This window comes from Abramis brama (assembly GCF_963993115.1).
Source record: "Abramis brama genome assembly, chromosome: 7".
NCBI classification, from domain to species: Eukaryota; Metazoa; Chordata; class Actinopteri; order Cypriniformes; family Leuciscidae; genus Abramis; species Abramis brama.
Genome location: NC_139969.1, coordinates 5920491 through 5936249, shown reverse-complemented (window position 1 = coordinate 5936249; position 15759 = coordinate 5920491). Strand labels below are relative to the sequence as shown.

General features: G+C 39.5%; 1 protein-coding gene across 1 annotated transcript in view; it reads right to left on the bottom strand.

Moving 5' to 3' along the window:
- LOC311087054 (uncharacterized protein) overlaps positions 1 to 15448 on the bottom strand; it is a gene marked incomplete at its 5' end in the record, with an annotated part of 37484 nt that extends 22036 nt beyond the window's left edge. The window contains 17 exons of the mRNA XM_084120305.1: positions 457 to 510; positions 6441 to 6485; positions 6638 to 6691; positions 6792 to 6845; positions 6958 to 7002; positions 7108 to 7161; positions 7235 to 7288; positions 7381 to 7434; positions 7534 to 7617; positions 8679 to 8756; positions 8912 to 9085; positions 12552 to 12777; positions 12922 to 13087; positions 13730 to 14293; positions 14774 to 14884; positions 15202 to 15271; positions 15356 to 15448. Of these exons, the coding sequence (XP_083976431.1) occupies positions 457 to 510; positions 6441 to 6485; positions 6638 to 6691; positions 6792 to 6845; positions 6958 to 7002; positions 7108 to 7161; positions 7235 to 7288; positions 7381 to 7434; positions 7534 to 7617; positions 8679 to 8756; positions 8912 to 9085; positions 12552 to 12777; positions 12922 to 13087; positions 13730 to 14293; positions 14774 to 14884; positions 15202 to 15271; positions 15356 to 15448 (1980 nt within the window). The remainder of the gene's footprint in view (positions 1 to 456; positions 511 to 6440; positions 6486 to 6637; positions 6692 to 6791; positions 6846 to 6957; positions 7003 to 7107; positions 7162 to 7234; positions 7289 to 7380; positions 7435 to 7533; positions 7618 to 8678; positions 8757 to 8911; positions 9086 to 12551; positions 12778 to 12921; positions 13088 to 13729; positions 14294 to 14773; positions 14885 to 15201; positions 15272 to 15355) is intronic.
- Between the last annotated feature and the right edge of the window lie 311 nt (positions 15449 to 15759).

The following is a 15759-nucleotide window of genomic DNA, read 5'->3' as shown; positions in this document are numbered from 1 at the left end:
TGTGCTTGCTGTTTGATAGGCAGGAATTCATTTGGCATCACTGTCACAGTGCATTATGGGTATTCTCTAGCCGTTGAGCGTGCATCTGTTAAACACTCGTTATTGCGGTGCATTGTGGAATTGAATGAGTGCATTTGATAATGTCCACTATGGTTTCAGACACCACTGCAAATGGCTGTCCCTTCACATAGTGCCCTATTTAAGGGTATAGGGGGCGATTTCGGACACAGCCCATGTCTAGATGACTCAATGCACTGAGATGCTGCCACGTGATTGGCTGATTAGATGTACTAGAACAGATGTACTTAATAAAGTGGCCAGTGAATGTATATATTTTTAAAGCATCTACAAATTTTTAAGTGGCTTAAAAATGGTTTAACTAAACTAAACTGTGGCAGAAAACAAAATAGGTTATAAATATACAAAGAACAGACGGATAAAGTAAAATAGACTCACAGGGATTCCAGGTTGTCCATCTGATCCTGCAGTGCCATCTTCTCCTTTCTCTCCCTGAATGAAAACAAAGCGGTCAAATGCTGTTAAAATCATATTTCACCACAAAGGATCATTAAATGTATTGTGAAATTATTTTCATGACAATTAAATTACAATTATGCCCCAATTGGCATTACTGTAATGCAAAAAAAAGTAAATAATTGTATTATATTATTATAAATTGTTCATAATAAAATAAAAAAAAAATTTTTTTGTTTAGAGTATATATTATCTATAAAATATACTCAAAACTGAGTATATATTATACACATTTACTGATTTTTTTTTTTAGGATATTCTTAACCTTTTTTTCTGTTGTGTTAACATCACACATATTTTTAGAAATAGTAAGCTGTAGGTAAAGACTCTCACTGTGCCTTAAATAATCATGGTACATTCCACTAATTGTAGATATAATTAGAGTTTTGCAGTTCCAATTTGGGTTACATTTTTTTACATACTAATTACATAAAGAGAAATCTAGCGCAGAGAAGTTAAATATGCACACATCTTAATTGTAAAGTAAGTATGAAATTTGAGACAGTCTGTCATTAAAATCTAAACATGTTACACCCAACAGTAAATAGAGCTTATCTAAAGACTTTTTTGCACTTTCTGAGGTACTAAATTACAAGCCGTACACATGTGGAAACGCTGGTAAGAAATGTCCTCCTTTCCTGAGTTGCCGGGCTGTGGCTGCCCATCATGTGAATTCTAAAATGGCATGTTTCTGGTTACATGTGGATGTAATTTGTGTATGGTGGAACACACCTGACAGAAAATAAGTAATGTCCCACATTCTGCATGAGGCATGGGGTATAACACACCCATACTGCCTTACAAAGGCAAACACTGTAACTACACATTTTGTCAAAAATCTTTTAGATATTATTATCGGCCCTGAGACAGACGGGTTTGACTCGACTAAGCTCAGATTCAGACAAAAAAGTGTGAAAATTAAATATATTTCCAGTTGTAGATTTGCCATTATAGGGTATCATACTAATAATAATTATGCATTCTGTTCACAGTATGAATTTTCAACATATGTGGATGTTGTATGTGTCCAGTACTTATATTTCTTGTAATATATTTACAGTCTTATATTTAATCTACATGTAGTAGGCCATGTGTCAAAACTCACAATGTAGCATACTGCAATTTGAATCACTTATCAATGCATATTGTTTCATATTGTGTTTCATTTTTGTTTTGTAAATATGCAATTCCTAAAGTAGCCTAAATGAACTGCCTTCAAAAATACTTGGGCTGTGCAACAAGATACTAAAGTGTTCCATGTCTAACGTGCCAGTCTTCTCATTCTTTACTGAATGTTAGTGTACAAATGTATATTTCCCAGTGTATTTCTCTTTCATGCACACAAATACATGCACATGTGTGCTTCACCCTAAGGCTCTGACATTTGGAAAGACCTCACACAAAGCATGCTCTCAAAACATGACAAACAATAATTGTACCTTATACCGTCGCTCTGCAATTATATCCAGGAGAAGGCCAATTAAACGGAATTTATGAGATTCCACGTGACTTTTATCTCTTTTAACCTTTTGGTGGTTGTTGTGCATGCACTGAATGTTTGATGCAGGTGAAACGTACAGTAATGAGCCATTTCTGATCAAATAAAGTAATAATCAACCAAGTCACGAGTTGTTCTTAGGTTTTGGGGTTTGTGTGTTTCAGTTTCTTTTAACAGTCCATATGCATGTATGTTTGCATGTCATGATTAAAGGCTGTTTCCAGAGCTGGTGGCACCACTAGTGCTTCAGGAAACCCACCCTTATGAGGGAGCTCTCTTTCGGCGCGCCACATGAAACCAAGTTTTGGTTAACTAATCATCCCTCAGTGGTCTGGGGAAACCTGGTGTAACCGCTATACAGCGAGCAATTCTGTCTCAAATCCAAAGTGGGAAGGCTGGGAGTTAACAAGGAAAACTAGCAAACATTATAATAGTGATCCTGTCCAGTGCTGCGTTTCTCGAAAGCATTGTGAGCAAAGTTGATCGTAGAGACCAGTGGTGCCAATGACTCTACGATCTACCTGGGCTTACAATGCTTTTGAGAAACGAAGCCCAGTTCAACTTTCACTTAAGTCTCATCATGCATATGGCTAGCCCTTTATGAATGTATATAACTGGAAGACAATTTCTTCATCAAAAGTGCTAAAATGCACAATATAGCAACAGCTATAATGCAAAAAACAAATTCACAAAGCTAACACAGCTTAAAACGTGAATCTGAAACCATTGCACGCTTTAAACAAGTCGCTTCAACGGTTGTGCGATGCATCAAGCATGTAAACCCCAGAAGAAACTCATAGTTTGAACATGAAAATGTCTTTCGTGTTTAAGCACTACAAACTGCACAGCTCTATTGTTTATAGATGTGGGACTTCGTATAACTACAAAAATCAATCAAAAATACCCAAAGATCTTAATTTGAGCATTAAATCATGATGATTTAACAAGTCCGAATACATTCTATAAATCATTTTTATAAGTTGGATCATTTCAGTGAACATTATCAACAAGTGTTTTGAAAGTTTTTAAAGGTTCTTTTATAAGTTTGTGGAACAAAATCTAAATGTCACATTTTTTAAACAGAGCCACATCCTAACCTGAACAAACATTGAGCTCCGCCAAGAGTCAAATCAAAGCCCTGTACTGATAAACAGGCTTGACTTAATGGGCCAGTAAATGGCAGGGCGGCACTAATTTTCAGGGACCGGGCGGCACGCAGATGCTGAGACAGATGCTGTAGCCTGAAAATAGATCTGAGCGACACACTGACAATTTATGTCTAAAAATCTGGGGGTATAGTATATCAATATATACTATCTCTTTAATATCTCTCCAAGCCAGCAACTAAATTAAAATAAGATGTTTTCTCTCAAGAAACCCTCACAGTAATCTCACACGTCTCCTCTAGAGATTCAATAGAGATAAAAATGTCTCTAACTCGCTCAGATTTGACAAAATACCAAAGTCATGGATCTCATTATGAGCTCAAACAAATACCAAATTATCTGAGCATACCATTTGTCCAAAATTGTTTCAATTTTTATTTCTCTTAAGATACTGAAAGAGAAATATCTGAGACAAAGCTGATGCTTAGTGAAGGTGAAACTTCCTCAAAACTCCAGGAAGTCTCTTGAACTATAAAAGACCAACATCTGAGCAATAAAGTTCGGCCACACTTTAGATTAGAGTCCAATTCTCACTATTACCTAACCATTTACTATGACTTTTGACACAATAAACTCCTAATTACTGCTTATTAATAGTTAATAAGGTAATTGTAAAGTTTAAGTAACCTACCTACCTATTGTTGTTTTGTTTATTATCATTGTCCATTGCCATTATTGTTGCTTGTTCATTGTAAAGCGTCCTTGAGCCCTGGAAAGGCGCTATATAAATAAAACTTATTACAATTATCATTATTATTATTAAGTATTGGGTTGGATTGAGGGATGTAGAATATGGTCATGCAGAATAAGGCATTCATATGTGCTTTATAAGTACTAATAAACTGCCAATATCCTATGCATGGTAATAAGCAAGTTAATAGTTAGAATTGAGCCCTAAACTAAAGTGTTACCTAAAGTTCTTATCTGGGTTCACCTACAACACCAAGAGTGTACAATATTAATCATGCGTGTTTTTAATATTCATAGTGGCATTCAAATATTATATGTGCTTCTATTTTATTTTTTACAAGTGTCAACATCCTGCTGAAAATCAGCTTTGCCATGAAACACAAACTTCATAAAAACAACATTCTTCTTGTATTTATAATAACACCACAGTATTCATCCATAGCTGCCAACTCTCACGCATTCACCGTGAGACACACGCAATTGACACTTTTCACACGCTCTCACGCCACACATCCATTTTCTCACGCACAGAAAAATCGCGAAGCAAAGAGGACCGACATACTAGACAGAGCAGGTTACTTATGATATAAAAAATCTCAGCTCTCAGATTCTGTCACTTTTATTACGAAATTCAAACAATAAATACCGTTTTGGCGCTTGTAAATGTGACGCGACAGATCCCTAGCAGCACGTGAACCGATCATCTCTACTAGCTAGTAAATAAACACGAATGAACACCGTTGAAAGATACAGTACAACTTACCGAAATGTATATTCCTCATACATAATATCGACCAATCAATCAAACAAAGGGGTCAATAAAACAGCTGGAGAACAATTATGTCACATAACATTTACCTCAGGAAAGCCATTTAATGACCATAGCACGTTAGTTGGCTAGAAAAAAAGAGCTATAGAGAGTATTTTGCTAAATATGTGTACTATAGGCTATTGCATATTTATTATATTTTTACTTGTATCATTAAATAAAGTTGTTATTATATAATAAAAAACGCAAAAACATTTTTTGTTGTTATTTTTTAAATTAAATAATACTGCCAGCTGATAGGGCTCTCTGTATGTTTACAGCATTAGGTGAGTTGTTTTTTTCTTGAGAAAAATGAATGCCTATCTTGTGTAGCCTACCTAATATTTATCCAAATGAGTCAATATTAAATCAAATCACAATAATTGAATTGAAATAATAAAAAAGCGTAGCTTACCAGAAATTGAACCATGTAAACATTGTAACATGTTGTCACTAAACCTAATAAAATCCCCCCCCCCCAACAACAAAAATCCCCGACAACAAAAATCTCACTCCAAGCTAAACTCAAAAGTTGGCAGCTATGTTCATCTATAATAAAGCTCAACCTGATGTAAAATGTAACCAGCACACAGTAATTAGGCAGGCATGTGACCTTACATTCATATAGAGCAGAGAGCAGCTCATGAAGTGTACTGTGTCATTGACCCATCATAATCTAGGCGTTTAAGTCGCTATATATAGAGCTTTGGGCAAGACGGCAGTCTGCTGCTGGCAAAAAGCTAAGAAAAATGTCAGCGAGACGGATAAAAAGGATCGACGACAAGGCCACAAATATGCCCTTATGCTTAAAATAATCCAGAACTTTCTTGTGTGAGAGGACGTCTGATCGTATCCCTAACACATCTGATGGTTTACACCCTGTGCTGCTTTAAATACTTTGAAAGTCTGGGTGTGATGTTGAAACTCACACTGCCTGTTATGCCGTGTATAGGAACAGGAAAACAACTAATTCACATGAACTTCAAAAACAAGATAAAAGTCATCAACATCATGTGAATTCTTGAGGTAAAGGACCAAAGACTTGCGGGTGGGTTTTCCCTAAAAATGTACACCACAAAAAGTTGCATCTACAGACTTTTTAATACAGCGCAACAATGTTTTGACACAGGAAGCGCATTCATTCTCACGCACAAATCAACAGAAAACAAGATGTGTGCTTCTGATGTAGCATTTCCTTCCTATGCAATCAAAAAACGAATCAGTACAAAGATCTAAGCATTCTTAGTGACATTTACCTTAAAACCAAAGGGACGTGACATCAGACATCTTGATTTTCTGATAAACTTATCAAAATGAAGTGAGTTTATGCTTAAAACAAGAAGAAAAAAAATTCCAGTGGTGTAAAGAAAAAATTAACATTTATTTTTCCTACCCTTTTACAGATATTTTTTCTAATTTTAAGCATGAACTCACTTAATTTTGATAAATTTATAAGAAAACAAGACTTAATTTCCTTAATTTTTATGTATATTGATTTAAGAATGTTTGTCTACTCCTAGACCGCAACATAGTGTTGGCCCAGATCTGGGGTTGTACTGGAAAACAAGACATACAGAGAAAATCCCTTTTTGCATGCAGTGCTTGAGGCCACAGCCTTTTAATACCGGTAATCATCATAACGTCCAGGACAAAACCCCTGGTTGTGAGTGATTCTGATTACAGAAGTAGTGGTAGTTGAATTATAACAGTTTTGGATGCGATGTCAGACTGAAATCTGTCTTACCTTGGGTCCTGCAAGTCCAGGTAGACCAGGCGGCCCAGGTTCACCCTGCGAGGGAAAGAAAATAAGACCTCTTTGAATTAAATTCTTACTTTTCCAATCTTCATTCAAACAGAATACTGTAAAGTGCTAAATCTGTTAAAGATCACTAATGCACAGAATGAACATTCATGAGTAGACGCTAAAAGCAGATTCCTTACATTTGGTCCGGGTTTTCCAGGTGGTCCCATTTCCCCTCTCTCTCCTGGGATTCCCTATAAGGCCACGATAGTTTGCACAAGCAAATATAATGTTTGGTAATCATTCAATGTAATTTTTAATAGATATAATATGATGTGTTTTTTTTTTTTTAACCTTGCTTCCTTGAATTTCAAAGCCATCTAAATCCAATTTGGAAAAGCCGGTGCCCTAAAGGAGATTTTAAGGGAATCATTTCAGTCATTGAAGTTTTTGCTTACTAAACCTTTAAACACAACAACAGGAAAATTAATATTAAATTATCAGAAAGTTTGAGACTCACTGTCGGTCCTGAAGGCCCCGGTGGCCCCGGTGGTCCCATTTCTCCCTGTTAAAAGATTAGGGGGGGGGGGGGGGGGGGGGGGAGTATTCAAGCCATTACATAATTACATTTTTTTTAATAATGACAATGAAAATCTCAAAATCTACATACTTTGGGTCCTTCGAGCCCTCGCTCCCCCTTTTGTCCTGGATCACCAGCTTCACCCTGTAAATTAAGAAATAAAATAATAACATAAAGCTTTGAGAATATCAGAAAATGTTCTTGATGTTTCACTCACGTTCTGTCCATCTCGACCAGGCTCTCCAGATGCTCCCTTCTCTCCTGGTTTCCCCTGGTAGACGAATAAATCATGACGGTAACACATTTGTCCAAACCTCCTGAGCCACTAATAATTCTACTTACGCCAGTAATAATTCTACTTACAGGTTTCCCATCAGGGCCAGGAGGTCCTTCTCTACCTTTCTCCCCTCTGAAGCCCTGTGTTCAAACAGTGAAGAGTGAAATATGTGTTTTAATCAAATAACAAGCAAAAGGCCTCAGCAATCCACTAGGATGCATAGTTAAAAAATGCCTCACCATAGGCCCGGGTAGACCAGGCAGACCAGGTTTACCACTGGGACAATCGCAACCTTCTACAGCAAGAGAGCGATCCGAAGGACACTGGAGATACAAAACATTGCACATAAAACACAAACGATCCACAATAAAAAAAGAACATTTGAATTTTACATATTGAACATTTTAAAAAGCAAGTATAGTTAGGCTGGTGACTTACCCTGTCATCATCCTGTAACAAACACAGAAAGATAAATTAAAGTGTGAAGGAAATCAACGTTGGCAGATAAACACTAGACGGACACGTTCCTGGGTCCAACATCCTTTTTGGTCCTGAAACAACATTTCTATCAACCAATTAGATTGATAGCATTGCATGTCTGTGCAAGTGTAGGTCTCTGCAGGAAAGTAATAGGAGTTACCAGATCAGTGGGTGAGGCCATAAACAGAGGGGCGTTTTCCACCGTGTTACCTGATTTGCCCACGTCACAGAGAGGGTAGGGTTTAGGGGTGGGGTCAGGTGAAGGGCATCATTTTCATTGCATGATTTATAAACACCTACTAGTTTGAAAACACCCACAAATTTAGAAACGCCCACTTTTGTTCCGCAGAGACCCCATACTCTGTCTGTGTGAGGTAAAAGGACACGAGCTCTTGAAGCTCCGCCCCCTGTGCCGGGAGCAGCAGCTCATTTGCATTTAAAGCAACAGGCACAAAAACGGTGTGTTTTTGCTCACCCTCAAAAAGTGACAACTTTAACATGCTATATATAAAAATATCTGTGGGGTATTTTGAGCTATAAATTCACATACACACTCTGGGGACATCAGAGATTTATTTTACATCTAGTGAAAAGGGCATTTTACCACCCCTTTAAGCAACTTCTCCAGAAACACTATGCTGGTTGACACCAACTAAGTTTTGATGGTGAAGCAAGACCAACACCAAACCAGCACTAAGCAGCATAAACCAGTTGGATTTTTCAGTAGGGTCATTACCTTCTGATTTTTATTAACTAGATTAATTTAATGGATGAATGGGCTTAAGGGGTAGAAATAAGGTTAAGGTTATGATTGTTGAATATGAATGTTGTTCCAGAACTAACAAAGGATGTTGATCCATGCTGTACATGCCCAGTAGTGTGGCAGATAACATTACATTCTTACCACAGAGTAAATTTCACAAGCTGTCTCTCGCTCATTCTGCTGGGGGTCACAGTAGAGCCGTAACTTCTGCAGCACAATCTGATAAAGCAGCACCAGACACAACAAAAATGTAATGATCTGATCTGAATATTGTGATAGCAAACTACCAGTCTTCTGATAATTTTAACTTGGCACGTTAAAACTTGCGATCAGTCAGGTGTCTAAAAGAGCATTAAAATGTTGGAAACACTCACAGGGACTGTTGTCTCGATACTGGTTTTCTTGGCCACCTGAGTCTTTCCGTTAATGTAGATAGGAACAACTGGATCTAGGAGCTGCTCCTCCACATACGCGCCATCTACGAAACAAGTGATGCGCTTGGGCTTCACCAAGAACTTCAGCTGGTGCCAATCCGTGTCAAAGAGCCTCTATGGAGACATAAATCATATTGTTAAAAGACATACAGTACACATTCAGTCCTACCATTTTGCAAAGCACACCAGACAGGTAACAAATTGTTTAAGACATAAATCTTGCGGTGGTCCAGCCCCACCCATGTCCTTCCAGGCTCAACCGTCGCGGTGTGAATCCGGGAAACCTTCGCCCGTTGTGCCGTGCTCCCCCATCGGCTAAAGCCCCCGCTCCTGCTCCGGCCAGGGTTGGCCTGGTTAACGCTCGATCGCTGGCCAATAAATCCTTTATTCTTAAGGATTTCTTTTGCTCCTATGATCTGGACTTTCTCTGTATTACAGAGACGTGGCTGAATGTGGGTGAGTCGTGCGCCCTGTTGGAACTTTTACCAGCGGATTGCTGCTTCTTTAATACACCACGAACATCAGGTCGTGGAGGAGGAACGGCAGTGGTTTTCAATTTTTTTTTTTAAATGTAAACAGCACGTTCAGCAATCCTCTTTCACCACCTTTGAGCTAACTTCTTTTGAGGTGGGTCGTTCTGATCCGGTACTATGTGCCGTTATTTACCGCCCGCCTAAATACAATAAGGATTTTATTGCTGACTTCTCTGAATTCATGGCCGATATCCTGACTAGTTATGAACATGTTCTTATCGTTGGTGATTTCAACATACACGTATGTTGCCCTGGTAAACCACTGGTAACTGAGTTTTTATCTTTGATTGATGCTTTTAATCTGACACAGTCTCTACGTACAATTACACATGAAAAAGGACACACTTTAGATCTAGTTCTGTCTTACGGTTTGCCTGTGTTAAACCTAGAGACACACGACGCTGTATTTTCTGATCATATGCCTGTGACATTTGAGACTGTATTTGCCCGTGCTGTGATCAAAACTCCCGTGCCTGCACGGAGCTATCGGATTATTAACCCCTCCACTGCCACTCAGTTCTCCATGGCTTTTGACCAGCTCTGTCCTCCTGACATGACTGATGTCCAGGAGCTCAGTACCTGGCTCCACTCTTCCTGTAAAGCTGTCCTGGACTCTGTGGCTCCATTAAAGGTCATGCAAACCAGAACTAAACCTGAACTCTGGTTTAATGCCGGGACTCGAGCTGTCAGACAGGAATGTCGCAGAGCTGAGCGTAAGTGGAAAACAGATAAACTGCAAGTGTCCTTTCAGATTTTTAAAGATTGCTGGCGAAACTACCAGAATGCTGTTAAAGAGGCTAAAAAAGAGTATTTCTCTAATATTATTTCATCTCACGCCCAGAATCCACGAATGCTTTTTAGTACCATTGACTCTCTTTTTAAACTGCTGGTTTGGAATCCTCCACTGAACTGTGTAACAATTTTATGCAGTTTTTTATTGATAAGGTCGCCTCTGCGAGGGCTCTCACCTCTCATCCTGTTTCTGATCCCTCTGTTTGTGTTGCTTGCCCTGTTGCTTTTAATCAATTTGAGCCTGTGACGCTATCACACTTGAAGGATGTGGTTACTCATATTAAGCCTTCTGGCTCTCCCTGTGATGCTCTCCCACCACGGTTGTTCAGAGAAGTTTTTCTCACTATTTGGTACTGGGTACTTGCTATTGTAAATGGTAGCCTGTCATCCGGTGTGGTTCCTGCAGATTTTAAGCATGCTGTAGTGACACCCCTGATAAAGAAACCTGGTTTAGATCCTACTGTGCTGAATAATTTTAGGCCAATATCCAAGCTCCCATTTGTATCTAAAATCTTGGAGAAAATTGTGTATTTACAACTAAAGTCTTTTCTTGATGAGCAGGGTTTATTAGAGATCTTTCAATCTGGATTTAAATCCCTACACAGCACGGAGTCAGCACTGTTGAAGGTTTGCAATGACATCCTCTTGGCATGCGACTCCAGTAACAACGTAATCCTGGTCCTGTTGGACCTTACCGCTGCCTTTGATACTGTAGACCACAGCATTTTAATCTCACGGTTACAGCACCAAGTAGGCCTCTGTGGCACTGTCCTGGAGTGGTTTAGATCCTACCTGTCTGACAGAACATTTCATGTTAAAATGGCTGAGTTTGAATCCCGTGCTGCTCCGCTGTCATGTGGCGTTCCCCAGAGTTCAATTTTAGGTCCCTTGCTTTTTTCATTGTATCTGCTTCCTTTTGGGTCTATTCTTAGAAAACATGGTATCTCTTTCCATTGTTATGCAGACGACTGCCAGATTTATGTACCCTTAAAGTGACATGACACCTGTTCAATTACACCTCTTTTAGCATGTCTGGAGGATATTAAAGCATGGATGGCCTTAAACTTTTTAAATTTTAACGAAAAGAAAACAGAGGTGATAATGTTTGGACCTGGTGGCTCATGTGAGACCCCCCCTGTTGAGCTGGGTCCTCTAGCCTCGTATCTTAAACCCACAGTTTTAAATCTTGGTTTTAGACTGGACAGTGATTTTAAACTGGACAGCCAAATCAATGCCACAGTCAAATCAAGTTTTTATCACTTAAGGAAACTGGCAAAGGTGAAACCTTTCCTTTCCAGGCAGAAGTTAGAAACCGTAATCCATGCCTTTATTTCCTTACGGCTGGATTACTGTAACTCCCTTTATTTTGGACTCAGTCAATCCCTACTCGCACGTCTGCAGCTGGTTCAGAATGCTGCTGCACGGGTTTTAACCGGAACCCGGAAGAGAGAACACATCACTCCCGTCCTGGCTTCACTCCACTGGCTGCCTGTGCATTTTAGAGTCCATTTTAAAATCCTCTTGTTTACTTTTAAAGTTTTAAATGGTCTTGCCCCGCCTTATTTAACTCAGCTACTCAACCGCTACACTCCCTCCCGGTCACTCCGGTCGGCTGACCAGTTGCTCCTGGTCGTCCCCGGATCCAAGCGGAAGCTCAGAGGGGACAGGGCCTTCTCTGTTTGTGCTCCTAAGTTATGGAATGCCTTACCTTTAACCATTCGTCAGGCTTCCTCATTACCGATTTTTAAAACTCTTCTTAAAACTCACTTCTACACTTTGGCCTTCAACCCAAACTGAGACTTGATCCTATCTGCTAGTATTTGCTCTTAACTGGCTTATTTTGATATAGTTTTATTGGGTTAGATTTTTCACCCCTAGTTTATTATTTTTATGATATTGTGACTGTTATTTATGTCTTGGTTGATGTTTTGTTGCCCTTATGTACAGCACTTTGTTCAGCTGCTGCTGATGTGAAAGCGCTTTATAAATAAAGTGATGATGATGATGATAAATACACAATTCAATTGTTAAGTTATCAAATAATGTTTCTGGGTCCAAGCCTCTACTCCGTTTCAAGTAAGAATAGTATCTCAACAGCCATTTATGAACATTATTCATTTATAGAACACCTTAAAGCGTTAGTTCACCTAAAAATGAATATTATATTAATTTGGATGGATATATTGTGAACTGGGATGCATGCAGCCAGTGTTTATCTTAATCAGATTTAAAAGTGACACAAAAATTTCACAGACCTTGATCCCTCTGTCATTAAAAATGACTGTCTGCTCTTTCTTCAGAGTGCTTGTGCAGGAGAAAGTGACAGATTTGTCTGGTCCGTTCACAGTCACAGCGATCTGCTTAACTCCGTCCTGAGATAACACCCTCAAGAGGTCAAACTTCATCCAGTGAGCTGGGTTTTTCAAGCGTAGAGTTGCCACAAACACAAAAGCTGGTGGAAGGCCTTCTGGAAAGATCTCTCTGTGAGGAACATCAGGTGTAGGTCAGAGTAGCCTGAATATCTAACCACAGGAACATCTCATTTACATCACATTGACATAATTCAAGCACTTCAACATGTGCAAGAATATATCTATGAGCTATAAATTGCAAAGCAAAAATCACCTGGTGTCATGAGTGATGTCCATGCGAGGACTGAGCTGTGATGCTCTCTCTGATATCAAAGAGCCCTGAACCTTCTGAGCCTCCTGCTCGATCTTCATCAGGCTCATTAAATCAAAGCCTTTCTGATCGTTCACTGTCCCAGGGATTCGCGTCGGACACACCGATTCTGTGAATGAGAGAATGCAGCCACTCAATTCACAGACACTTTACAGCCTCTAGTTGCACTTCAACTGTTGTGTAATGCTTTGGATCAGAACGTGTTCGATAACCAGACAACCATAACAGAATAAGAATGATCTAATTTAATGAGACCTCTTTAATATCTTAGTTATTTGTCCTAAACAGCAATGAGATTAAATGGAGAGTGAATTGGGACTTTTCAGGAGACTTTTCAGAAGAGATCTCAACACTGTAAAAAAAAAAAAGTCTCAAAAGTCTGAGATCTTAATATAAACTCAAGATTTCGCATCAAATTCTTCCAAAACCAAATCTGAGCAGCTATCCACATTAATTTGATCACTATACTCATTTTTTGTTCCTTCTAAGGAATTTCAGGAAAAACATCCGAGACAAGTTTGATTAACAAATCAACAAGCAGTGACCAAAACAACAGAAAATGAATGCCAGTGCGTAACCATATATGCATTAAAAAAGTCACTAGTCCAAAGATCTCCAATGGTCTGTATCGCATCCTGTTATAGCAGATGATGACCAAGTCTCTCTTCAGGAGTAAACAAATGCATTGGGCCGCAAGTTTATGTCCCTGTAATGGTTATAAAAATATGCTCCAAAGTCAAGCACGACTCACCCTCGCATAGTTTCTGCTCCATCAGGTCCCAAATGCTTGCAATAGATTTGTAGTCCTCCACGTGCAGCACGTAAGTAGAGGCTGGCTTGTTGGCCACGGACACCAACTCAGAGTTAGTGATCTCGTTTCCCACACCGACTGCAAACAGAACAATATTCTGCGCCCTGGCCTCTATTGCAGCATCCTCAACGTCATCCTGTGAGCGTCCATCGGTGAGAACCACGGCGATGCGGTTTCTGGGAGACTTGGAGGTGCGGTTGGGCATCCCGAAGACGTGGTCCGTGGCAAACTTGATGGCGCGGCCAGTCCGCGTGTTGCCTCCCAGGTACGAGATGGAGGTGATGGCCTTGACGAGCTCCTGGCCATTCTGATGCTTTCCCAGAGGAATCTCCAGGCGAGGGGTGTCACTGTACTGGACAACCGCCACCTGAGTGTGCCTGGTGCTCACGTCAAAGCCACTGGTGATGTTGATGAGCCAGCGCTTGGCTGTTTCAAAGTTGGGGAGCCCCAAGCTTGAGGAGCCATCGATGATGAACGCAAGGTCATTGGGAGTTGTGCTACAACCTGCAAACCCAGGAAAACATTTGCCCATAGAGTCCACATGCACATAGAGTTGTGTTACAATTCTTGAGGAAATGTAAAGTGAAGACAAGTACATTTGTCCATTTCTAACATCTCAATGTCAAGAGCTCCTCAGTTTACCAGAATTCACCCTACAGTGTCAACACAAGAATGAATAAATATCACTAAAGTAATTTACTTTAAGTGTATTCACTAACATTTATGCATTTGGCAGACGCTTTTATACAAAGCGACTTACATTGCATACAAGGTATACCTGTACATATTAGCAGTTCATGCATTCCCTGAAATTTAACCCATGACCTTGATGTTGCTATACTGCCTTGATCTCCTGTCCTGTGTGAGCTACAAATTCCTCAAGAGTGTCACTTTAAGGCACATTTATATTGTTAAAATGTTCAATGATTTAAACCATCTGACTAATATATCATAAAGTATAAGACTAAGAATAGGATAACAAACCAGCTTGAGTGTCATCTTGCTGGAATCCACTGATGTACGGCAACAAAACACAAACGACCAGTGAACAAAACCTCCATGTCCTCATGGTATGGCAACTAGAAGCCACGTAGCCTGTGAAAAAGTTTATGCAAATATATAATTATCAATATATGTAATGAGCCTTCTCAGAATTATTACTTTTTTACAATTAAATTGTAAATGCTCAATGTAAAGACTCAAAAAAATGTCTTCAGACTTCAAAACATTTTCAAAAAAGCACTGCAGAAGTACATGATTCAATGATGTTGTTTTAACAAATGCATCCAAAAACGATGGTGTTGCCATGATTTCCCATGGGATATTTTATAGTAATACCATGGTCCTTGGAAAAGTTAAATTGAGAGAACATCAAAAATGTCAATAAACAAGTACAAACTTAAATCTCTCACCAACAATGTGAGTCCTGGATATCCAGAGGTTTAAAAAGTCAGTCGCCACCAACACGTTACAAGACAACAGCTAAAAATGCTCTCATCACTGACGTGAATTACAGTCCAGTGCGCAGTTGGCAAGATACAGCCAAAGACTATTTTATATCTGCACCCACAGTGACGTACAGCCTTCCCTGGGCAGAATGAAGGAGCGACAGGCATCAGAGAGAGGGAGGAGTACGGGTTTAACCCTCCACAAAACCATCTTCAAAGAAAGTCAAGCCAAATGGCTCCAAGCCTCCATTCCCAAGGCCCGTGCCACAAATAGCGCAGTCCAAAATGTCTTTATTTTCTCTACCGTCATGCATTGAGTTATTTAGAAGAGTCCATTGACAGTGCATTAACATCATGTCTGTGCATGTCTTTTGTGTTAAAGCAAAGAATATGTCTTTATTCTTCCAGTAGCACATAGTTTGTTTCCATCTGTTTAGGCCAGATACTTAAACACAGATGTTGGCTTCCTTTGAATCCCAATACTGTGAAAAAGGGACCACCGTCGTTCTCTATTGGGCTGTT